At 41.1% G+C, this 26,547-nt stretch overlaps 1 protein-coding gene across 3 annotated transcripts; it reads right to left on the bottom strand.

The window, feature by feature from the left end:
* Positions 1-1,163: 1,163 nt before the first annotated feature.
* On the bottom strand, positions 1,164-26,124 carry AZIN1 (antizyme inhibitor 1). 3 transcript variants are annotated; one of them, XM_069854527.1, is made up of 12 exons: positions 25,891-26,122; positions 20,782-20,919; positions 12,951-13,148; positions 10,731-10,904; positions 10,298-10,470; positions 6,810-6,944; positions 5,251-5,332; positions 4,753-4,827; positions 3,473-3,638; positions 2,789-2,907; positions 2,397-2,611; positions 1,164-1,769 (listed from the first exon to the last, which is right to left on the bottom strand). In XM_069854527.1, the coding sequence occupies exons 3-12, from the start codon at positions 13,050-13,052 to the stop codon at positions 1,658-1,660; spliced, it is 1,353 nt and encodes a 450-aa protein (XP_069710628.1). In that variant the 5' UTR covers positions 13,053-13,148; positions 20,782-20,919; positions 25,891-26,122; the 3' UTR covers positions 1,164-1,657. The 3 variants fall into 3 exon arrangements, with proteins under 3 accessions (XP_069710628.1, XP_069710629.1, XP_069710630.1); XM_069854528.1 differs by lacking the exon at positions 4,753-4,827 and having other exon boundaries at positions 25,891-26,124; XM_069854529.1 differs by lacking the exons at positions 20,782-20,919; positions 25,891-26,122 and adding an exon at positions 11,889-12,059 and having other exon boundaries at positions 12,951-13,096.
* Between the last annotated feature and the right edge of the window lie 423 nt (positions 26,125-26,547).

Below are 26,547 nucleotides of genomic sequence, written 5' to 3' on the forward strand. Positions count from 1 at the left end.
GCTAGACTGAAATGCCTAGCACTTCCTGAATCAGGGGGATGGCTACTTTAGGTTTAAAGAAAATAAGGAAACCAGGATACAACAGCTTTCCCAGTATAATTTACTTCCTTTCCTGCTTCCACATTTAATTCCAGTAATAAATATTTCTTAGTGCATCCTCAAGGCAAAAGCCCTTTTGTACCTCAGACAGCTTGTAAAATGTTCTGACAAGTTGATACGAAACTGAGACTTTGCTTTCAAATAAAAGTTAATCAAGTTTTATGAAATGAACCAGAAGTTAGTATTACCTAGCAGCCAGCACTCACATAAAATAACACTAGCAACCAAACATTAGACATTTTACCTCCCACTAAAGAGTTAAAAAGGCCCCTTGGACTGCAGGATCCAGAACATAATTGTACCATTTCAAAGCCCTAAACACCTCTCCTCCCTCTCTCCCCACTTTTCAAGAAGAGGAAGTTAAAATGAGAACATAAGAAACAGACCTTAAAGAACTAAGAGACTTCATAACAAATTCTCTGAATAGTTTTGGCAGTTCCAGGTACTTGCTGCAGTTGGCAGATGTACTTCTCATAACATGCTTTACCTTTACTGTGTGGATGTAAATTAGCTGTAACGAAGAGGGCACTGAGGTTTCTGAAGACTCTTGTAGCCCTTCCCTTAGACACCAGCACTAGCTGGCATCAAATGCTAGGCTCTCTGATAACATCACTAAAAAGAAGTGCTAAAAGTACCATGACAACTCAGAGGCGGATTAACCCATGCTGCCTTGGGGCACTAGATGCATGCTAGTGAAAGACTGCCCCACTCTGTTTCCATCTGTAACTACTGCATGTTGCTGTTTGATGTTAAGAACTGAATCTAAGGTCATCCTCTAAAAAAAAACAAAAGAAAAACCACACCAAAATTGCCTTTTAGCCTCCCAGAAGCTTACACAACTTTCAAGTCACAGGTTTATCAAGCTTAAATTATCTACAGTTTAAAACAAGGCTGAAATAATGGGCTAGAGAAAAGGCTTCTCAAAACAATGATGTATACATCTATTTTACAGCTAACTCTTCTGCCTAGCCCCTCCCAAAGTTAGCCTGAAAAACAGTAAAATCTACACAAAGTTTTATTGCAATCATACAAGGAATACATCAAGGGTCAAATACAACAAATACTATGATGCAATTTTACATTTATTAAACTACAGTTCAAAGCACAAATTTACACATTCTAAATACACTAAACATCTAATGAAGTCACACTGGTCTCCCAATGACATTTGATATATCTGGGCGAAAGACAATAACTTTACAAGACTTTTCTAACAGGAATCCTTAGTATAAAAACTGTGTACTTGTATGTAAACTGTTGAAGAACCCAAGTGATGGGTTTCCATCTCCACTAAGTCATCCATTTTGTTGCATATTTTAACGCTCAGGGGTTGAATGAACTTGATTTTAGATTTGGACAACATTACCTAACCCTCCCATCCCACGGTGAATTGTAGCTGTAGCTTGTTTTGCCTGGTCCCCATTAGCTATTACTATTTTTTCAAGTTTTGAAAAGAATGAATTGTGTTCAAGATTGTTCCATTTCTTCCACATTGGAATGTTGACCAGACAAACTACAGACTTGCAACTGCAGGTCTAAATGAAGCGTTAATGCCTGTTTAAGCTGCAGTGGAAAAGCGGTCTTCTGGGCTCAGCTGAATGCAAGAAGGCACAAAGAAGAAGTTCTTCATCAATGTGTCTGAAGCAATTCCAGCATCTTGCATCTCATCCCTGCAGCAGAAAAGGATGTGAGCTGTAACAGCGTGTTTTCATGTACAGTTTCATATCAGAAAACTAGCCTTGAATATAGCACTGGAGGTCTGCTGCCCGTGGGTAAGTTGGCCCCAGCCTCAGCAGAGGGACAATCAGCTGTGCAAGTGCTCGGTAGATGCAGAAAGGCTGTAAGCCTCCATAAGCAAAAGCACAGAGCTGTGGCTACTTGGACACTGGAACAGGTTACCCAACCCTCACCATCCCCACAACAGTGTTACTGCCCTTCCCACCTAGGATGGTGCTAATATTGTATGTAAGTCGCTGTTACTAGTTAAAACCCCAACAGCTGATGTTAAGCAGTAAAAGGCTATTATTCAGCAACAGCTACCACCACCACCAGTCCACATTGGGTATTTTGCTTTCCTTTGTCAGCCCTAAATAAAAGTAGGCATCTTATCACAGCTCTCAGTTCAGTCTTAGCAAAGTCAGACAGAATAGTAAAAAACCACAAACTGAAAGGGTACACCCTTGTGCTCAGTTGCAACTTCCTGCATTTGCCAACAAACGTAACTTTGTTTTACTTCCTTCAAGAGTGTACACTTACAGCAAAACCTATCTTCAACACTATTAGGACAATTTTCTTACCAGTCACTGAAAGACATCATGTAGTAAATCAGTGGCCTCTGATAGTCATTAAATGCAGACTGTTCACCCAAGGTACCAGAACCCATATTATCAAAGATCAGCCAATCTCCAACACTCAACTCGGGAAGAAGACAGTTTTCCACAATTTGATCAAGCTCATCACAGGATGGACCCCAAAGGCTGCTTGTGAACAGAGGCTCATCTTCCTTGTATTTCTAATATAGAAATGATCCAGATAATTCAGGATTTAGTTTATTAAAAAAGAAAGCTTTCAAAGATACATGAGGATAATTTCATAAAGAATATATAGTTTTATATATAACTTGTTAAATATATATAAAAAAACATAAGGGTAAGTAAGGACTGTCTCTGAAGAACATAGGAGGACTCACCTTGTGAACCTCTGGGATAGTATTCAGTTTCTCAGACAATTTACTTGCAAAAGAACCATAAACACCATCATTTATGTAATAGGTAAATACTGGTTCATCATCATTCCTGGCTTGCTCCACTGGAAGTAAAAAAGAAGCAGTCTTGTATGCATTCTTTGTCATAAGTAGTTCTTCTGCAATCTAACTTAAGTCAACTGCTTTCTCCTGATAAGGGGGTTCCATAAATACTGGAATGGGAGAATTACAAGCATAGTAATCTCTATGAGACCAGATCATAAATTCAGTTGCAACATTAAGTGCAAGGCTTAATAGAACTAATACTTTCAGTAATAATCACTAAGAATACAAATCCAATTTCTAATTTAGACTGAACTGCCTCTCTGCTATGATACTGTTTACTATGTTCTTCCAATAAGGAACTTCCTAACACACATTCTGCAAAGTGTCCAGTATAGTTTTAACCACTGAAAAGTCAAACCTAGTAAAGAAATAATAAGCACCACACAAATGTAACACAAACTGAGATATATGTTTAAGATCTGGTCAGGACCCAAAAGGCAGATTACAACGCAAGCACAAGGGAATGTACTAAATACATGCTGAAACAAACTAGTCAATCCTGCCTACAAGCAGGCAGTTACCTGTAGTGATCGATAACATCTAAAAGATAAATATGACCCATACCTCCACAAGGAAGAAGTTTATCATACTCAGTAGTCTTCTTTGCAATGATGTTAACTGCTAGTGTAAATGCAGATGAGACATAGTAACATCCAGGCTCTGCAATCACATTAACACCAGATTCCTTAGGAAAGTAGACATCCAGCAATGGCCTGATGACATGATTAACCTAGGGAATTAAGTCAGAGGTAAGACTTGGCTTATGTGCTTACCAGTTACACACACTCTTTCAGTCAGTAACAGTTCTAGGAAGCACACCAAAGGCTTACTCTGTTCCTCTGTTCTCTGGTAAGTGCCCTTAGTGCCCTTACCAGAGGTTCAAAATTTAGAGAGGTGCTTAAGAAAACAGGTCATTCTCATAAATACTGAAAATTGAATATCATGAGTCTGAGCACCACACAGTTCCCTCCTCCCAACCAAAGCTCAAGCTGCAGTACACTCAAGACTGCATAAGTGATTTCCAAGTTTATCCAGCACAATAGATTATTTTGAATTACATATTAATTCGTAAGAACAAGGAAAGGGCCTTTTTGTGATTGGTTTGGAATACTGTTGTATTAGAAACCAAATGAATCATTTAATACTGAATTTCCAATCTGAATCCAGGTATTTGAAAGATTAGCAAATGTTTTGGACAAGTAACATAACAGAACTAAGAAAGGAAGCCCTGATTGTTGTTAGTAACTTTTTAAAATCACTTTCACTCTCCTACATTCAAGGAGTTTGTCTTTAAGACAATGTAACAGTGTAAACAGGTTATTCTTTCATGTGCTACTGCATACTAAAGATCCCGCTGAGGCCAAATCAACATTATGAGCTTCATTTAAGGCTAGCCAAAGCAAAGATAAAAGCAAGACATTTAGTCTTCCTTTCTAAAGCCAAGTACAAGTACTAGAAGCTTTCACACCATAGCAATATGGTTTATGATCCAAAGCACACTAAACAATCATGGCCCAAATCATGTGACAGTAACCAATTAGACAATGGTCAGCTACCAAAAACATTGAATTACTACTGTTAAGGTGGCTTTGGATGGCAATTTAATCTGGGACATGCTTAAAGTCAGCATTCACCCAAAATGTATATGACTAAAAAGAAATAGTGATCACTGCCCTCTAAGGGCCAATTACCCTACACACAAACAATATAAAACAAATTATTTGCATATGAATTACAGTCTAACAGAATTTAGAATAGGTTTCAGCTATCAATGTTGTAGTTTGAAGGTTAAACACCTAAACTTCCTAAATCAAAATAGGAGTTTCAAATTCCAACGTGTTTACCTCTTCCAGCTGAAGTTCTGAACCTGTGAAGCCCCCACCAATATCCAACATGTTCATCTTAAAGCCAAATTCTTCCTAAAATGCATAGGCAGAATGTAAGCACATGGACAACCATAACTGCAAAAACATTTCTTGTTGCTCCTTACTGTGGTTGTTTATGTACTTTTACTTAGGAGTGTTTTTAACAGAATACATCTAGTGAGGGAGTGACAGCCTTGTAAAAGTCAGTATAACTCCATTAAACCAAGTACTAATGGCACTAGGATAGCAACATAGGCCGGTTACACAATTCTCAAGTAAGTCCCACAGCAACATCAACTACCATTGCGTGGCATTTGTTTTACCTCTACCACACATCTCACCATGGATTTAGTCTCTTACTAAAATTTCCATTTCCTACATTAATATACTTTATTTTTAAAGTAGTTGGCCTGTTAGTATGATTAGAACAGAATAGATCCTCTAATGTAGCAATTGTACATGTATTTATCTACTTACAGCCATGTCAAACACACACCGAGCATCAGATATAGCATGAATGTACGTATGCAGCTCCTTGCAAGAGCCTGAAACATGAAATCTGAAAGAAATAAAAATGCAGTTAATAGTCTGAAAACTGCATAATTCAGCGTAAGCAAACAGTTTCACTACCTGGAACAGGAATGAGTTGCCTCCATTGCTAAGCACCTCAAGAGAAGCTTGCATGCTAATACAGTAACTGTGCAAAAAAATAAGCTCAGATGATTGCCTTCTATTCCACTGGATTGGTACTTGAGCCCCGTCTTGCTCTTAACGCTTTGAATGTCCTATGGTACTTTCATCTTTAAGAAATAACAGATTTACTGAACCTTTTGATCTTCACTATCAAAGGGGTTAAAATTTGTTCTTCAGTGGGTGCCATTGCTAACAGTACTTGCACGCAGTCTGCCTTCCCTTGCCCTACTCTGTATTGCCTTGCTCAATACACTTCCCCTGAGCCATCTAGTTTTCTTCTCAAAGCTGGATCTGTAGTGCACACACTCCCTACTCCCTCCAACATCTGGGAGAGGGCGAGAGGTGTCCCACTACCACCCTGTTTTGAAGTCTCTTCACCTCAGGCCAGCTCCTTGTTTATGAAACAAGGCTGAAAAGGTGAGTGAGCAGGTCATGACAAGCAGAAGTACTAATGTCACCCACAAACTCCTGAATCAATCACCTTCTGGTTCCTTGTCCGAAGAGTTTAAGTAATACCATCATACTGGTAGTAACTGAGGTGTAAAACAAATGCCAGTTCTGCTGGCTCCGTATACACCAGACATCTAAGCTACGATGTGCTCTACTTCAGATCTACTAACTTCTGTAAGGAACGCCACTTTGAGACAAAGGTGACTTTTGAACTTACTTGTATGAATGTGCAGTTAGTTTGGGTTTTTTTAGAAAAATTAGGAAAGCCGTATCATTTCTATTAAAGTTAGTTCACACATTATATGAGGTACATTTTCACAGTTATATCTTCTAATTTTTAAACAGATTTGTAATTCATAATGATTATAGTACATTATTTAAGCTTTAATTTGACATCAAACAGATTTATATCAAAAAAATTGTGGTTTATATGCTCAAAATCTGTCTTCCATTCTAAACATTGGTTTTACTCTCCTGATGATCCACCCTCTTACTTCTTTGGTTGCTTTCTTAAGCATCAAGAGCATGTGACACATTAGTAGCTGAAGGCAGGCAGAACAAAGACTTGTCCATGCTTTTTTCCTCTGTATAGTGAAATCATTGTGTCAAACTTCAAATCAAAATACCACAGATCATTTGGAAGCAAGCATCTTGGAACACTAATATTCATTCTGATCATATCAATGGCAGGAGAGTAACACAGAACCTAAATTCTAATATTAATGCTTTACTTGTGAGCAAAAACTCACTATCCAAAAGTGCGGGGGGGGATCAGTTTTGTTTGTTTAAAAATGCTGCAAAATAGTGTGAAGGGGGGATTCTTTTGTACTCTGAATCTCGAGTACATCACACAAACATCTGCTCAGGGAGCAAAGAACAATGAAGTTACTCACTTAACACCAACTATTTCGACTCCCAGCTCCTTAGCACATTCCATGAGGTGCCTACAGTTCTTCAGGGTGGTGCCAAACTTCATATTCATCTCCTCATCAGCAGTGATGTCTTCTGTGGCAATGTGCAGTAAGAGCCTAAGAGAAGGGGAAGATGATTGGGGCAGTTGGTTTACATCATCAGCACATGTGAGGCCTGAAGACTGTCAGAAGTGTGTTGATTATGTTGTCAGCACTCCAGCTCCACCGATGGATGAGTCAAGTGAACCTAATAAAAACAATCCTGTACAGAGAGAAAACTAGCAATTAGGGGCTAAAACATGGAGCCAACAAGGACAAGGGGTTTCGAAAAGCAGCAACTAAGACTCTTTTGTAGCAGCAAGAGTCTGTTGAGTGCTGTAATAAAAGAATGTTATCTACTAATAACGTATACTTTCTCATAAAACACTTTTCCCATCTCCATCCTCCTTTCCAGCAGAGGAGAGCGCAAGCTTCCCCTTCAGTCAGATTGGTTAAATTCAGTATCCTGAGAACACCAGCCAGGCTGACACATTGAAAGCACATCCTGGCCACCTCCCTCCATCTCCCCTCTCTTGGCTGAGCACACAGACTGGGGATGGGGTCAGTCCACTCCCTGCTTCTTACAGGGCACTTGTGGAGCATGGAGGCAGCAGGTACCATCTCTTAGTCTTATACAGTTAGACAGCTTCCTCCTTCCTGTCAAAGCCTAATTCTGGATAGGTTTGACAAACTGCAGTGCCAGTTGATGACAGTTGGGTACATTAAATTATCACTTGAGTGGCAAAGGCATGTTCACATTAAACCCTCTAGAGGTACATCCCCAAAACTCACAAATTCAAACTGCTACCCACTAAGAGTCACTCACTTCCTCAACCTCCCACCACAATAAAGATAAATTAATCAATTAGCCACATAGTAAACTAAACAGAAGTTGTCATGACATTGCACACAGACTGCACAGAGCACACTGTAGTTACCTAAGACTAGGAACATAAACAAGTGATAAAAGCTCTGCACTCCAAGTGAATTAGTTCTTTGCAAGGCATGAAAAACAGCCTAGCCACTACAAAGTGTGCCCATATAAGAGCTAGCCTGACTTCTAAAAGTCTTTTCCAAACACCTTCCTATGCATTTAAAATGCATTTTATGAAGAGGAAAAAAAAAAAATCCTAAATTCACATAGGTTGCTCAGCAATCCTCATTTATACCACTTCATTCATTGAGAAACTGACTGGCCTCTTGCTTCCTGCTGCTCCACTAGTACAGACATTTCTGTGCAATAAATTTGTTGTCAGATAATGTTTCGTAAAGTACAAGAAAAGAGAAGCAAGAAAGAGAAGACATAATGAACAAATTGTCAGAAGTTAAATTCTTTAAAACACAAAAAGGTTTCAAATCCATAATACTACAGTTTGTAACCACATGCTAAGGTTAGACAAAAGCTGTTTCTTAAAGACAACACCCAAAGTTAAGTTTTATCGATGAATTGTGCAAGTTAGTCAAGGTATTTTTCTAGTGCAAACCACTGAAAATGCAATTCTGATTTCTAGAAATTAGTAGGATCCTTATTTCTGGGTCTCAGTCAATTACAGAAGGTCTAGAGGATGATGTGTGTTTGGATTTTTTTTAAGGAATCATTGATACCTAACAGCCACGCCTCTAATAGAGTTCAAACACCAGCAACCATAGTTTCCTTAGAATTTTCCCAAGTAAAGTTTATTATAAGGAAATGAAAGACTAAGCACTCCTGACTTTTTTCTTAAAAAAAATTTCAATCATTCAAGATAAAGACTTTCAGAGGCAGAAATATCAATTACATCAAGAGACCCACCCATTAACTGAGTTTAGTGCAGAAAGTTAAAAGAAACTTCAGAAAGCGAGAACTACAGCTCTAAGCAGGATTTCCTCAGCTGACGCATAACTAGCTTCATCTACAAAAAGACAACCTAGCTATGACAGCCACACACAGGAAGAACAAAGCTATATAAAGGCTTTGACTTTCTGAAACTATGCCAAGGAAGAAACAGAAGAAGAAAACTCATAGTTGTCACTTCAGTATCAAAGTTTTAATGACCTGAATAAGAAGATTCTTATTAAAACCAAACAAACAAGCCAGAGGAGCTGAAAAGTAGGTTTCTAGAAAATTTACATCGCAAATTGCAGTTCTTTTGTAGAAATTTAGTTTCTTGTCCTTGGTAAACAGGAAAATATTAAGACTATGGTATCCTTGAGAAGTAGTAAAGAGCTTATGCTGTTTTTCTATAGCTCAAACTATTTCATTCTGTCTGCCCACTTTACAATTTCTCTAACTGAAGTAAAATCTGCATCGTAACTTTTCCTGGTATGCTTTAGTATTGATAAGCCTTCCAAATGCATGGAGCACGTAAAGATCAACATTTTACACACAAAATTATTTATCGTAGGTACTGGTTTTTGCACAGGAAGTACTCTCCAGTATGCAAAGCATTGACAGGATTCCATGAGGATCAAGTGTAAACAAGAGCAACAGCAATATGGTGGTAGACTTAAAGAAAACCAACAAACCACCAGGTGGGATGAACAGAGTATCCAGATACTAAGCTTGGCAGAATCTTCCCAATTATACAACTATGACCACAGTTTTGGGAGAAGATATGACACTTCAATAAGGACTGTCTAGACGGAAGAGCTTTTTAAAGGACATGAACAATTTAGTTTTAGTGTGCTCTGACTACATTTGCAAGACACTGTTCTTGATGATTACTGGAAAGTACTGTAACATTCATTTAGGCTCTAACTCCAAATTTCTTAAAGGTACAGTCCACAGTCAAAGTACTGATATGTGAGGGACATTACATTTAATGACACGAGCACCTGTCAGTCCAAAAGAGACCACAATACAATGGCAGCAATAAAATTCTCACATTTAATAACCAGGACATTAGCTTTATCACTTCTCTACCAAAAGCATCTGGGCCAATACTTAAGTCACCAAAAACAGAACTCAAGACAAGTTCTTAATTGTGCAGAAACACTTGTAGGTGGATTTACTAGGCCTAGAGCAAGCCCAGACTCTAGATGGGACTCAATGCACACGCTCATTTGCTAGTAGCCTCAGCCCTGATTTCAGCTGAAGCCATTAATAATCCATACAGAACACCCTGAAAGAAAATACCAGAGCCACAACAGAGAATGAGGAAGATGTACTTGCAGCTGGCAAAGTGACAGACTTTTGAGGTTTAATCACCAAAAACTTTGTGAAGATTGCCCTACAAAATCAAAATGAGAGATTTCTCCCAAGCAAGGGCCTTACTGTCATATTAGAGAGCTGAGAACCAAGTAAAGAAAAAGTTGCAAAGAAGCTACCTTCAGAAGACACAGACAAAGAAAACTAGATAGTGAACAGTATTAAAAAACCATGTACCTTACTTCCAACTCAAGCAACCTAGATTACAGGCTAAATTAAATGGAAAACCAGGATTGACACTTACTTAGCATTTGGATGGTTACGTGCAATTTTCTTCAGCTCAATATCATTGTCACAAATCATGACGTTTATCCCAGCCTTCGCTGCATACTTTATCTGAGAAGCTTGCTTGCAAGGATTTGTATATATAATGTTTTCAGGAGAAATGCCCAGGTCTTGTACCAATGCCATTTCAGACTGAAAAACAAGAGCACACCACAGTTTGACACAGCCTGGTGCACTACCTTTAGTGAATTTTTATTAGATGTACTCTAGTACCAGATAAAATATTCAAATACATGAAAGAAAAACTATCCACTGCTGCTGTGGAAGTATTAGATTTGCAACAGCCAGTTACACACATGCTCACAATTTAAATATTAAACAGGGTGCTTAACACCAAAAAGCTGACTGTAAAACAACAGGGATAAAAGAAAATAAGAAAACAAAAAACTTACTTTATTGGAACATGCAAATCCAACACCAAGGGTTCCCAAAATTTCGAGTACACCTGGAGTAGAATTGCATCTAACAGGATAAAATGGCTTTATTGGTGCCATCACGTTCTGCCATTGTATGTTCTTCTTTACAAGCTTTCCAAGATCACCAACATAAAATGCTCTTCTTCCAGTCTAAAAAAAGGAAAAAACACGAAAATAAAACATCTGAAATAGTGGGTTTGTGGCCAGAACATAAATAACCCATGAAATGAAGTCTTAAAAGAATTATGCACTTCTTTCATTCTGCTATTAACTTTTAGGTTTGACCTTGAACAATCCACTTGTTTTCCCTTTCACTTAGCAATGTGAAGTAGTTGAAAAAATATATCAAAGCGAATACCTACCACTTCAGAGATATTAGGAATGCTAGTTAGACACTACTCAGATTCCTGAACAAGTGGTACTACTTAAATGTCAAACACTGATTTTATCTGAAAATACAGAATAGGCTACAAATCTCTTCCAACTTTGTATTTTCAGAAGTCTACAACATTTGGAGAAAGAAAATCACTGCGATGAAAGCTTCCAGTCTCAATAGAATAGATAGTTTATTAAACAAGAAATAAAATCTAATGCTCTACCATTAGTTTAACATCTAGCTAACAGCTTATTTAACCAAAAACTTGTTTCATGGTATTTTAATTCAGGAAGTCAAGTTTGAGACTGTTCTCCACAAATTCTGAAGTACAAAGTTTGAACAGAATTTTAAGAACTAAACTGTGTTACAGTTGCAGGGTCAAGTACATAATCTTCAAGAAAATACACAGATAATAGTTTCCAGAAAAGTAAGCACGCCTCGTACAGCTGCTACCATGGTCTGTCGTAATATCAAGTCATGATGTGGATGTAGTGGATCAAAATCCAAACAGATCATTTTATATTTGCTTATAATGTGCACTCAGTAAAATTTCAGCAAATGAATGGCCTACTGTATATGACTTAAAGACCATAACAAAATATATGATCGATCTGAATTAAGACAGTACATCTAATGTTAATTCTAGCACTTGACTTTCACAGATATGAAACTATGTTGTGGCTTATTGTATACAAAGTCTTTATTTCTGTTTAAAAAAAAACACAAATAGAAATTCCATCGGGTGGAAGCATACTGACCCCCTGTACGGGTCACCAGCAGGAATGGGATCTGGAGCTTTAGATCCATGGCACAGGCCTCTACCCCTTGAGCTAAAGGAGTAAATGAAAGCAGCAGGAGGCAGCTATCCTCTGTGAGCCAGTCAGTGGTTGGAGACATGACATGTTGCCAGTGGTTTACCTATTTATTCGCTAGACAGAAAAAGAATATTAGGAATCAGGATTTGGGAATCCTACACCTGAGTTCAGAAGGCCACGGGATTTAGCTATTTGCTGTACTACAGCTGAGCACTTGCATTTGAACAAGAGTTCCGATAAACCAAGGGAAAAGTGAACAACTCAGAGGCATGGCATATTAAGGATACAGGATTACCTGAATTTTTTTTTTAAGGCTCACTCTTTGTGCAACCTTGTTTATAAAACAAAGGCTAAAACATCTTCCTATCTCCTAAGAATTGAAACCTTATTCAATAAAACTTCTGTTGCATACACAAAATTATTTAAGTTTCTCCATTAGATTGCTCAACCTTAATAGCTGTTAGACCAGTTTATTTTCTTGAACGAAAAAGAGTTGCATCTCAATATGCTCATATCCATGTTTCCAACAGAGAGAAGGGCATTGAGATGTACAACATACAACCATGATTGATACAGAAATTCTAAACATGGTTTTAAACTGGCTCAGCACACATTTGTCTACACATCAGCATTTCTGGGCAAAGAGGAAAAAAAATGTTTTTAACTCAGCAATACCAACTTGCCCAACTTCAGGCTCCTGGTCTAAACCTCACTGATAAAATATCTTCAGAGAATGAGATGGGAACATATGTTTAATTACACCAGCAAAACTACTTCCCTGCTAGACAGTCAGGGAGTTAACAATCATTGCCCAAATTTCCCCAACAGCCTTCAGCCCAAGGCAAACAAACAGCAAAGAAGTTGAATTAGAACAGGAAACTACTTCATAAGGTGAGTTTTAGGCAACTGTTCCTCTGTTCTGTCAACTCATCCATGCTAAATACCTTGACCTAGTTTGAAGACTTATAAATCTAAAACAGAAAATTCGGAAAACTGAAGACTTACATGAGTATGTTCATAAATACAGTTGTCAATAACATCTGCAAGAGTTGCTCCTTCATCCAACAGGCCAATGCAGTAATTTGCATCCTCAAGAAATCCTTTCATCTCAGCCGTATTCCACAAAGCCGACAGTCATAAACCAAGAAACACAAGGGATGGGCTTCCAAGCGTTATATCCGGGTCCTTAAATTATGCAACAAACTGTACAAAGAAACATAAATCAATGGGAAGAGGCACAAAACACACTATGCCACTATTTAAACATTAGAAAGAACTTTCTACATCTGATGTACTACAAACTAACATAGACACTACAAAAATCAAATATTTTTTTTCTCTTCCCACCGCCCATTTACCAGGAATAAGGACAGTGTAATTCTACTGAAGCCAAGAACGAAAGAGAAGCTGCATACTTTAAATCTGATATTAACTTAAAGATGATTAAGAAACCACTGATGCAAGGTTGTTCTTGAGAAGCATCCCAGACTGCGTGCACACTGACTGGTGTTGCGCTTATGCAACTACGAAAATACTGCAAGCGTAGCATACTTGTACAAACACTTCAGCTCAGTATCTTAAGTGACTTTAGTAATTAGAGTGTGCATCTGGAAGACTTTCCATAATACATTTCTGACTTTGTTAAAGAAAACTCATAATTTATTGATTAAATGTTAACATTGATTTGTTAGATTCACATATTTGTGTTAACATGCTGACTTTTGTTTAAATGCTAATTTATAACCGACGCCTCCACATGTTGCATTTACTAGACATTTATTTTGCTGTTATGTTCATAACATTACCTACAACACTTAAAAATCTTCACTTCAGTAGAGATTTACACAAGGAAGCCACTAGGTAGAAGCAGTTTTAAAAATGACAATCTCAGTAAGTGGAAGTAGTATTAAAAGCGAGTAACAGTTCTAGCCCAGCTTTATTTGTGTCTTGTTTACCCTCAAGTCTTCACTGCAAATTATATGTTGTTTATAAGCAGTGCCTTCCAAAAGACAACCTGAATCAATAAGGTCCCAAGTTAGAAACCCCTATTTAATATGCACAGTATAATATGCATTAAATAGTCTCAAGTAAAAATGCGTAGAGCAGCAGGGAACTACCAACAGCTGATTATAAACCTTCACCAGCCTTACTTGAACACAACCTGCAGTTTACATTCCATTAGCCATAGGTCTTATTTAAAAAGTAATTTGTCACTGATGACTGTATAGCAACTGATTGATCAGACTTTGTTTCATTTATCACCTTTACGACTAACACAAGACTGATCAAAACCAGCCAGTTAACTAAATTCTTTCTTTATGTGAACACTAAGTTTTTGGGGTTTTTTAATCTCTTTACAGAAGTTGCACAGTATTTATAAAAAGTGATGGTTGTTTTCTAAAGCAACCTGTACTTGGCCATAAAATAATATTATTATTTTTCTAATTAACAGTGTTGATAGAAACCAGAAAAGTCACAGCTGAAAGTAAAAAAAAATGCCTCACTGAGACTCTAAACACAGACGATCACTCTGGCCTCAAATGGTTATGGGGCCAGGATGTTAGCTCTCTATTTGCAACATACGTTTGGTCAACATTGTTAGTAATATGAACAAAGTTACTCCTTTGCTCAAAGGAACACTAAGATAAATAAGCAACAGTTGCTCCTGCTCGTCATCACACTCCCCAAGGGGAAAGAGCCAGCAGCATTCTGCATGTTTTCTGCGTAACTCAAGTATGCCACCTATGGTTAAGAGAAGCATTTACTGCCAGGTGAATTTAAGTTAATGGCAGCAAGACTCCTCACTTACATTCACAAGCTGAATGACAGACAAGTATGCTGGGTAAGAACATACTTGTCTCACACAGTAAGCCACATGTTTATTTAAGCAATTCCTAAGGATCCAAAACAATCATGGAAGAACAAGATAGATTACTTCAATCCTTACATCAATCTGATAATTAAGAATACAAAACCAGTGACTAGGTGGTAGACAACTAACAACCAGGAAAACTGAGATGCAATTGAAGACATTTAAATTGGAGTAGCAACTGAAAGTCCTTAAAAAAATCACAAAATAGAAAAAGAGAAAGGAACTTCAAATTAAATTTTATTTTAAGTCAGTGAAACAAACATGACCACCACAGTCATGTCTATGTGGCTAATGTCATCCTCTGAACAGGAATTTCATCGGTATTTTTTATTTGCTAGCTGAATAGCACAAAGTCCTGAACAAGTTCACTTCCATAAAATATCCATGATTTCCAGGGGCAGAGTACCAAAAAGGGGGTGATGGTTTTTTTTCCTTTCTTCCCCCTCTTCCACCCTCCAGCTGCTGTGCCCCCCCTCCAATTAAAGCTAGCATCAGCACTTTACTGAGAATTATATAGTTCAGGAGTATTCAAAACGTGAAGATCAAAAGAAGGTAGCAGCATCATGGAATTTTTTAGTGTAATTTCTTTAGACTATGACTTAAACTGTTTAAGTTTTAAAGTACTTTATACACCCTCAGGAACAGCAACTCTTCTGTTGTCTTCTTGCAAGAAAAATAATACCCAGAGAGAGGAATAATTAGACAACCATGCCCAACACATGCAAAAGCAAAGTGGTTTCCATTTTCAGCAGAGTATTCCAATGTAGCAGATCTACAAACCATTAAAAAAACCACAAGTTTTTAATCCTTTTGTGAGTGGGAGGATGTTTTATGCTTCATCTGCAGCATCTTCTAGGGCGTATCTAATCTGTGCCAGAACTTGCAAAATAGTTCAACAAAACTTAGTGGCAACATTTTGACACAGTAACTGTAAAGGATGAGCTACCATGATCCCAGTTCCTCTTTCCCGCTCCCCACTAACATCTGACCAGTAAATGCCTGCAACCAAACGCAGGCATGAAGTCAAGAAGTGACCAGGCTGCAGAAGCCTAATGTCTGTGTTTTTTTATTGTTAATTCAAGTTGGACAAAATCTGTGTTTCTGATGAGCTAACAGATCCCTGACATATCATACAAACCTGTTAAAAACCCTGAAGGCAAAACTAAAGCATTTTAAGGGTCTACTGTATATACAAGAGTACCACGTAGCCAGATTTTAAAGTTTGGGTGGATCATTGTTGGGGTTTTAATTTTGTTGTTTGCCTGGTTGGTTTTTTTTTTGTCTCACTACGAGCCATTTCCTGCACTCTGAAGCGTGCAGGCAAGAGTCCCTTCCACTGCATGAACGCACACCTCTGCCCTGCCCTGCTGGGGAGTCTCGACACACCCACCCAGTGGAACCAGTCACAGTGCTGAACAGATTTTTAGACTCACACACCCCTGCAGTCTTATTGCTTGTGCCTTGTATTTCAAATTAAGAAACTCAATCTAAACAGCTCTCTTTCTTAGAGTCTGTGTTCATCTGAGTTACATGGGAGGAGATTTAAGCTAATTTTGGAGCAGTCAGTTTTTCTTCAGAGTCACATGCTGCCTATAGCTCTCAGACAGAGAAGATGTAGCTTCCAAAAGCTGCCCTTTTACTTTTGGGGAGATGCTGTGGGGAGGAGGGGGAGAACTTGTTTAAATAAAGTGAGTAAAGAGGAGTTCTCTTTACCATTAACTCCCCCCCCCCCCAAACAAGAACAACAAGAACACTTATCTGTTAAGTTAGTAGAGTAAGTCAAAGTTAAATCTCAAGTCAAACATTTTTAGAACAATTTATGTTTAAGAGCAAAACCAAGCATATGGGTTTCAGACAAGCAGTCTGCTCCATAAAACATAGTTAAAACATTTGCATTTTGATCAACTAATTGACCACATGAACTTTGGACAAAAGCAAGGATTAATTAGGCAGCAAGAGCTTTTTGTTAGCTTCGATGCACGTCACCTCCTAAAACAGATGTTCTCTTGTAGTTCATTAATCCAAAAGCATCTTCTCATCAAGAGGCAGGGAAGAAACAGAATCCATGCTAGTACACACTTGAAATAGCTTGCAACAAACCATAGACAGCCTACTATAAAGACTCCCAGGCTAAACAGTGACTGCTTTTTCTAAGCATGCCCATGACATCTAAGCTTCTTCATTTAACAAAGTTCATCTAGCTAAAAACACCAGCATTAGCCTACCAACTCCCAGCCTCAGAGGCACAGCCCATTCCTCTCCAATTTCTCCTGCTGTGGAAGAAATTAAATCTTTTTACTCTTGTTGAGAATAAACATCCTACAAAAAGAAAGCTAAAACTCCTACCAGCACTTGAGAAATGTTTCTTTAAGGGTTAATACCTGCAGTAGGGTTTGGAACTGTGCTATAACCTTGCTCTGACTGGTCCCTTCCTGAGGGAGGAGCAGAATCAATGATTAAATTCAATAAATGCAGAAGGAAATAGAGAGGATGGTTTAAGAATTGTTCTACACGTCTGTAAGATGAGTCAGGAATCATTACCGTACACAGAGTTCAGTCCCTGCTGGAAGTGCTGACTTGCTGCAAGTCATGATTTGACAGACTTGGCACAATAACCCCACCCATTTTACCACCTGAAATGTTAGTCTGCACAATGCCCCAGGACACATATTTTAAGGCAAACAAAAGCTGTCAAGTGGTATGAGACTTCTACTTAGGCATGCAATTGCTTTCTTTGAAGTAAGCTTACATCCTCAGGCTTTTTAGAGTTTAACACAATGACTTCCCAAATTAAGAACTTGAAGATAAAAGTTTACATATTTAAACACTGCAATTAATGCAGACCTCTGGAACAGAAGAAAATTAAAATGTTCTGAAAAATTATTAACTAAACACATGCTTATCATGTGCAAGCATCCATAACAGTGTTCAATTTTTTCTTTATATTGTCAGAACTACATATTGTTTGGCATGGAAAAAAAGGAACCTTAAGGTTTGATTATTTCATTTAAGACTTACTCTGCAAACCAAATAGGTTCCAAATAATGCCTTTCAACCACATGTCCTATTAATCTCAAATATTAATTTTGCTTAACAATTAAGCTGATGCAAAAAACAAAGAGGTAAAATATACTTGTCTCGCATACCTTACAATGCTGGTTCTTCAAGGGCAACAGATGAAAAACATAGAAACATTTTGTCACCAACACTGGCAATTAAGTACAGAACAGGTACACTAGAAAACTAGAATTACAGGCCCTCTGCTTCCAGTACACAAAATGCCTATGTGTAATGGGAGTACCTTAAAAAAACCCTGCAAGATGCCATTTCATCATCTTACACCTTTACAATTTACGCAGCTGAATGCAGTCACTAACTAAGTGATGGAAATGCAGAAGCAGATGTCAATAGGCATTTTACCTTATCCAACTTGCCTCTCAGCAAAAATCCACTGCAGGTCACAGCAGAGCACCTGTACAGACTAGGTTAGCTGTATCCTACTGTCCTCAGGAGTATACCGCACAGTTAACTGAGCAATGGAACAAGAGCATCTCTGCTGAAGTAAGCAAACAAATGGGATAAATACTAAAAAACAATGCCCCATCTGACATCTACAGTAACTATGCTTTTAAGAACTACCTTCTGTTTCCTTGAAGTTTGAATACATTATTTGGAGCCAATGAGCTAGCAAAGCTTACAAAAATGAGTGCTCTTTAAGTGCAGGTATACTGCTGTGGTAGCACATCAGCATTTCTCTTTCATTTCAGCGCAGGCAGTAACTTCCCTACTGTATTTTCTTACTTGCCCATTAACAGATCAGATTGGAGGGAATTAGAGATGGCAATCAAACATATGTGGCAATAAACAGTACAGATTTTCAAATAAGCAAGACTTCAGACTACATACTGCTCAGGAAGTAATAGCTTCAAGAGCAAGACAGAACTTAATCCCAAGTCCTTCCTTGGCTTCTGTAATACAAGGTCACAAGTGGGAGGGAAGGAATTACAAAAAAAGAAGTTAAATTTAATGGGAATGTAAGTACGCCTTCAGACAGAAGATTTTTATGAGTTCTAGTGAAAAATAATATGAATAATTATATTTAAAAGCTCAATTGACCTTTTTACTATTAAGTCTCTTTACAAGTTGAGCAGGACTCAAGCCACCAATTGGCTGGCTAACTTACTACTTCGCTGTGTTTGAGGCAATTACCTGCGCCTTCAGCACACAAACATGTACAGATTTACTGGCAAATACTTGCCCACTACTGCTGCCCAGATCACCACTACATTCCATACCAAACTACTTACATTTGTGTACACTATGTTATTACTGAAGATGTTATAGATTCAAGCTCACACACAGATCATCTGAAGCTGTGGCTACAAATACAGCAAATCCAGTAGCATTCCCATTCTAGGGCAAGCTATACCTTGCACAGTTTGCCACAGCACTTCTACCAGCTAGAGAAAGCGCCATCTCAATAATGTGATCACAACAGCCTTCCCATAAAGAAAAACTTTGACCAAAGCCAAAATTCCTTCAGAACAAAATGCATTTATAGTACTTTGAGACTTTATACTTTATTCACTACTTCCTCCTAGCAATTCTTCTGCCTTCTCTATCTTTTTACTTCTTTACTGCTGTTGAAAAGTGAAGTGTTGAAGTGCAAAATGTCATGCGAGAGTTCTGCCCGCACAAAAGAATGAGCCAAAATTCAGGAACTGAACAAGAGAAAATTCTCAGATCTATTGCTTATAACTGAACATTCTCTGAATATCAGTTATAAGCAATAGATCTGAGTATTCACTTGAATAGAGCAGTCATCTACATAGAACCAGATACATGCTGTTAATTCAGTAAGTTTCAAACAAACGAGAAAAACAAAACCTCTAGAGACAAAGCCAGAAACCACGATAAAGCAAGCTCACCCTGTGCTCCCCTTACCACAGAATTTTCAAACCTACATTCAGTACCTTATTGGGAGATGTACTAACACAATTGGCATCTGGACTCTGTGGTCTCTAAAAAGTACCTGGCTCAGTCAGATGCACTTAAACATTCTCATTCTTAACTTTTACATTAAAAGCATTATATAATTTATAGGTACTAAGCCAAAGAAAAATGCCTTCAGCTAGAGAGGAAAAAAGTAATATTGTATAAAATCAGCTTAACTCAGATATTATAAATGCTTTTAAGGCTATTGTTAAAACCACATAAAGCTACTGTTTTATTTTTTTAACAGAAAAGGATAACCGCACACACTCCAGAGCTTTTTGTGCTCCTTAAGATCAGCTAGGCGCATTCTTTTGTTCTCAGTTATCATGGGTTTTGTTTTTCTTAAGTAACTATTTGCCTCTTCAGAATTTAAAGGCATTTATAATTGGTACACAATTTCCATCCAACACAGAATTCCACATTCGACTGTAGCTCAACTACAACTATTTGTGGAAGTGGATAGTAATTAGCAAATAATAGAGACAGGCATTTGGAAAGGCACACCCTTCATGATCAGCATTACTGTTTACAATAGCAACTTTTAACTACTTCAGTACAAAATACTCTAAAAAAAAAAATCAGACAGTACTCTGCAAATCATGATTTGATGTTAACAGTCACACAGTGCCAATTCATCACCTCAGAATTACCAAGCGACTAAAGTTAGGGCATTTTATTTCAGTATTTCTGCAACTAACAGCCTTAACTCATAAAAGTAACTGTTTAACAAAGTTTACTCACACATGTTTGAGTCTCAGAAACTCACATAACTTGAGAAAAGTGTCAAGTGAATAAAAATTATAGTCCTCCATGAATGGGAGCCCCACATTACCACAATTTGAATAGTGGTGTGCATATAATCTACACCAAGACTATTATCTTGCTTATTATAAAAACAATACATGTTAGTATTTTTGGAAGTGCTTATCCTCCTGCACACAGATGTTGAGAGAAGGCAAAGAGACTTACATGGACAAGTTAGGAGATGGAACCCTACTATCATCAGCTAGGTTCCCAAGGTGGCTCAGCGTTGAAGTCGAACTGTTCTCTATAAAGCACTTCTCCTAAGCCCTCTGGATAGTTGTAAACTTGATCAGAGATTTTGCCCTGTGGGAGAAAAGACATACGGAAATAAATTTCACAGACAGAATGAAATAAAAGCTTTATTTCAAAAGATGTAACAAATGCCTTTTCAGTGGTACTTCCAAGGAGGCTTGCAACACCCCACCGTGGAAATTTATAATCACATAAAATGCCCAATTTTCAACAGTGAATGTAGACTCTGAGCCAGACCAAGTTAGATGTACAAAGGACTCCTAAAACACAGGAATTTGGCACACAACTGCTTGTTTGTACTTATCTTTTGTAGTCTGAACTAGAAGAGTTTCAAAACTAAAGGCAAAAAGCTCTAAATGATCCAGCTTTAGGATAGTAGCCTTAATAGTGGACCTACCATCCCTTAACCTTGTAACCACTACGATTCTTCCCCTTCCACTTCCTTTCTATTCTAGAATTCCCTTGCCATGTTCTTTCTTCCTCTGCTACGAATGAACACCGCATGTGCATGAAAAAGCTATGTGGGTGAAAAATAGTGCTCCATATAGTGAAACTAAACACCATACACAAACATTTCGGAGGGAATGTTTCAGCTGGCTCTTAAAGGCTGTTGCACACAACACCAAAGCAGCATTTTCAAGTACATGTCTAGCTTACTCAAAGTAAGGTAAAACAATCACACAACAGTACAATGGATATAAGAAGCAGCCAAGGAAACATTAACCAGCCCTGCTGAGAAGTTACTCCTTCTAAAAGGAACTGTCATTTTCAAGGAATTAAATACAGGACAGAACTGATCCTGTGCAAACCCAAAGCAAAAATTTTCTACGAATTCATTGAGGCCTATAGCACAAAACATGGAATGTATCAAACTACTGTAAAACCAAATCTCTGTTGCTCATTATTTGAGGCAAACTACATGTACTGACTACAAAAACCTAACTTCTGGGAATCATCTAACCCAAATGATCATCTTTTCAACCACATTACAGTTAAGGAAACTGCTGAAGTGTATTTTTCCACTTATTAGAAAACTAAACTAGTGTGAAATACTGAATTACAGAGTCAATGTAACTTGAGGGTGTTTCACAGAAACTCCTCAGCTTTACCATAAAAATTAGCATTCAGTACCATCTAAAATTAAACCTCTGTACTTCAAAACTGAGATGAAGTATTCTGCTAGCTAGAATTAATGTATATGCAGTGTATTTCATCTTGTTGCTTTCCTCTACTGAACCAAGTCATCAATAACTTTTGCTTCTCAGAGTATGCACACGTTTCAGAAGCTGGCAACACTTTCCTTTTGTGAAATTAACTAACAGCTCCACTATTTTCCAGTGCTGTTCTGATAATACTCCAGAATTATACTCTAGAAATACAAATTTTCCAGAGACTATGAATTAAGTTTACCTGCCCAGCAAAAGAAATAAAGAGCAGGTGTTTCTAAGCAGAGCACATGACCTTTAACACGAAACTTAAAAAAACATGCTTCAGACAAACATCACCTCCAGTACTCTCAATGTCCCAGGAAGGAAGCATGCAGTGAAAGTTCCCATGGAGCTGTAACGGCAACGGATCAGCTTCTATAGCAATAGTCAATGCTGAGCTGCGCTGAGCTCCAGTTCTTCAGAATTTCTTTTAAGTGAGAATTATTTATCTGAAGGATCTGCACAATCATATATAAAATATCCTGACTGCCCTGTTGCACAGGTTTGCTGATAGTAAATAGTTGGAGGAAAACAGTATGATTTGAGCCTTTGAAACCATAGCAATTTTACTCCACTTTAACCAGCACAGAGCTAGTTTGCTGTACTATGGCAGAGAAGACTACCATTTTAAGCAGAAGTGTATTAGATATGCATAGCCCACATGGACAAACTCTGCACATGTGATCAGCCACAAAGAAGCTTTCATTGTTTAAGGGTCTTAAAGTGTAGATATAAAAGCATTATTTGTTAAAACAGCAGGCTTTGATTTGCAAGAATAATCACGAAGGCAGCTTTGCCTTTTAGTGCTCAAGTGACACCTACATGCATGAGTTTATATATCATCTGTTAGTACATTCTTCTAGCAAGTGCCTTGGGTTTGACTGCAGCTGGACCAGCAATGCTGTACTTAATCTCTGGATAGCAACACTATAGGAACAAATTAACCCCCCAGTTGCCCACAAGGCATAGTTTTGCCAGAACAATGGCATCCCCACAGCCAGCCCTACGATAACCAGCAGGCCAGGCAGGACCAGGCTCTTCTCAGCTCACCACACCAAACACAGACAGGCCAACAAAACCAGGCACCACCTCACTTTCTTTGGAAAAAGTGATCCACTGCATTGCTCGGTTTCTGACATGAGACCCTTCAGTGACCTGAGCTAAAACATCCATGAATCAAACACTAAAAATTTAGCAGTATGATGACCTCGCATATTTACACTAACTGGCAGACTTAGAGGCACCAAAGTTACTCTGGTCCACAAAAAAGCCAGCTATTCTTATGTTACAATAGGCCTTTTCCAGATCAGAGCCAGGGCATTGTGGTGAGTCAGTCCCTGGGGGAGAGCAGGTCCCTGAGGAATTCTCCCATTGCACCCTTGCTCCTGTGCTACATCAACAGGATTTTGAAATGAAATTGCCATTATACCCGAATTACTCCATTACATAATCAAAACCCCCTTTCAGGAAGGGACAGCCTTAATTCCCTTCCAGAGCACCCTGTTTCTCTTTTAAGTGGAGGCCAGACTGTACAGCCCAGCACTGCTGTGAACACACACCTGCACCAGCCTCACAGCAAAGGGAACAGCCAGGGGCACAAGCTGCTTGCCTCTTGCCCCCAGTGAAGAAACCACTCCCTCTGCCGCCCAAAGTCTTATAAAGACCCCTGTTTTGAGGGGGTTTAACAACCTTCCCCCCGAGCTGAAGGCGCAGCGGGAGGGACAGAGGGCAGCAGGCTGCTGGGGGCTCAGCCTGCAGCTGGCGGGGAAGGCAGTACCCGACAGCCCAGAGCAGCCGGGGAGGGGGCTGCCGTGTCGCAAGCATCAGCCACGGCGGCAGCAGCATTGTTCACACGGTGACAGGAAAGAAAGAACTAGACTGGACCAGTCCAGACTGGAACAAACCCCTCCTACCATCACCATTATTCACCTCCCACATTTATCCAGGGAAGAATAGCGGGCTAGTGGAGTAACCTCAGAGCCAAAAATCCAGCAGCTAGGGTGGAGGCAGAAGAAGTGGAGCAGCGCGCCCTCCCTCCCCAGCCCACTGCCACACGGGAGACCCAGCCACACGTCTGGCTGCGAGAGCGGGCAGCCCTAATCCGCTTGATTGGACGCCACGCGCTGTTCCCTTGCAAGGCAGCTATATTCATAGAATCACCAGGTTTGAAAAGACCCACCGCATCATCGAGTCCAACCATTCCTACCAATCACTAAACCATGTCCCTCAGCACCTCAATCACCCATCCTTTAAACACCTCCAAGGAAGGTGACTCAACCACCTCCCTGGGCAGCCTGTTCCACTGCCCAATGACCCTTTCCTTGAAATATTTTTTTTCTAATGTCCAGCCTAAACCTCCCCTGGCAGAGCTTGAGGCCATTCCCTCTTGTCCTGTCCCCTGTCACTTGGGAGAAGAGGCCAGCTCCCTCCTCTCTACAGCCTCCTTTCAGGTAGTTGTAGAGAGCAATGACGTCTCCCCTCAGCCTCCTCTTCTCCAGGCTAACGGACAGGCCAACCCCAGCTCTCTCAGCTGTTCCTCATAAGGCCTGTTCTCCAGCCCCCTCACCAGCTTCGTTGCTCTTCTCTGGACTCACTCCAGAGCCTCAACATCCTTCTTGTGGTGAGGGGCCCAGAACTGAACACAGGATTCAAGGAGCGGTCAATCGAGGAGTATTCGACTGGGACCGCACGATCAAATCCTGCTCAGTCACCCCAGACCGCCGCAGAGGTTTGAAACGCAGAGCTTCTCCTGCCCATTGGCACATGTCAGCTGCACGGGGCTCTGCACTGCGGGAGACGCGCTTCGGAAAGGCTCAAATTAAGACGTAAGCTCACTTACTTCCCTCTTCTCCACAACCGGGGTCTCCCCAGCACAGACACACATCTTCTCGGGTGCTGAACAAGCCAGGGCTGCCAACTGGAAAAGACCCGCAGCGCTGTCTAGTAACGAGCCGCGGCAGCACCCTCCTTGCCCACAGCAGCTGCTCTGCAGCCCCGCATTTGCCACATGCGAACACGCCGCTCCCGCACCGCGTTCCCAGTCCCTCACAGCCAGGGACGCGCAGCTCCGCTGACCTTCCACCTTAGGGCAGACGGCACCGCTGCTCTCTCGCCGAGCGGGGAGCAGCACCTGGCCGGGCATCCGCGCTCGGGACGCCGCGGCCGATCGCGCCTCACACGCTCCGGGCCGGCGGCTGCGCGGGGACCGGGCGCTCGGTCCCATCGGCGGCGGCACCGGGACAGGGAGGCTCCCAGAGGGACCGGAGGCACCCGGCCTGCTCCGTAAACCGACCGCGGGGAGGGGGACAACGGCAGGAGGCTGCTGAAGGGGGAGAGGACGGGGCACCCGGCGGTCCCCGGCCCCTCCGCGCGGAGGAGACTCGCCCGGTCCCCCGGCGCGGGACAGCGGCCCCCGAGTCCGGACCCCGGGAAGGGGTGGTGGGGTGAGGGTCTCGGGGCGCGGCCCCCGCCGCGGCGATCCGCCATGTTGGGGCGGCCCCGCGGGGCGAGGGGTCCCGGCGCGCTCCCCGCCCCGCGCCGCCGCCATGTTAGCGCGGCCGCGGGAGGGAGCCGGGAGGGAGCCGCGCGGGGCCCGCTCCGCCCCGTCTCTCGGGCAGCCGGCGTCGCCCGCTCGCCCAGCATCGCGCCGGCTCCTCCCGCCGCTCCCCGTCTCTGGGGCAGCCGATGTCGGCGCTGACCGGCAAATCGCTTCCCCTCCAGCCCCGGTCGGGGTCGACCCCCGCACACCGCGAGACAAAAGCCGCGCCGCTCCCCGCCCGGCCCCGCGGAGCCCCTTCCCGCCCCCGGTACTCACGTGAGATAACGGCCCGAAAGATTTGGTAAATCGTCTTCTCTTTTTAGGCGGAATTTTTAAAGAGGGATGTGGGAACCTACGGCAGAAACACAGGCGGCGGCAGCGGCGCCTTCAAGGGCCATAGGCTGCGGGGGCGGCCGGCGGGGGAAGCGCAGCGCGGCGCTGGGAGCTGGGGGCGCAGGCACGGAGAGACGCGGAGCCGGGGCGGCGGGCGGAGGCGGGAGCGCTGCCACGGGGCGGCGAGGCGAGCGGCGAGGCGAGGAGAAGGGGCGGCCGGCGGCAGCGCTCTTATAGCCAGGGGGAGGGACCGGCGCCCGCGTCACCGCGGGGCGGGAGGAGCCGCCGCCACCGACCCCCCCTTCCCCCCCCCACCCCCGGGGCACCGCGGCGGCGGCGGGGGCAGCTAGGGGCTTGGTGTCGTTCCCCGGCACCGCGCAGGGCTCGGCTGAAGGCGTCCCGTTACCCCTGCACGACTTCACGTGGCTGCTTGGGGTCTCGTGTCAGGAATGGCTTCTGCAAAATGAGCAGGTGGAAAGAGAAACCGGGTCATAGAATCATAGAATTGGTTGGTTGGAGATGACCTTTGAGATCCTCGCGTCCAACCGTCCCTGTGCACTACTAAACGAGATCCCTAAGCTCTTCATCCACCCGTCTTTA

The sequence above is a fragment of the Phaenicophaeus curvirostris genome, chromosome 3 (genome assembly GCF_032191515.1).
Source record: "Phaenicophaeus curvirostris isolate KB17595 chromosome 3, BPBGC_Pcur_1.0, whole genome shotgun sequence".
Classification (NCBI taxonomy): Eukaryota; Metazoa; Chordata; class Aves; order Cuculiformes; family Cuculidae; genus Phaenicophaeus; species Phaenicophaeus curvirostris.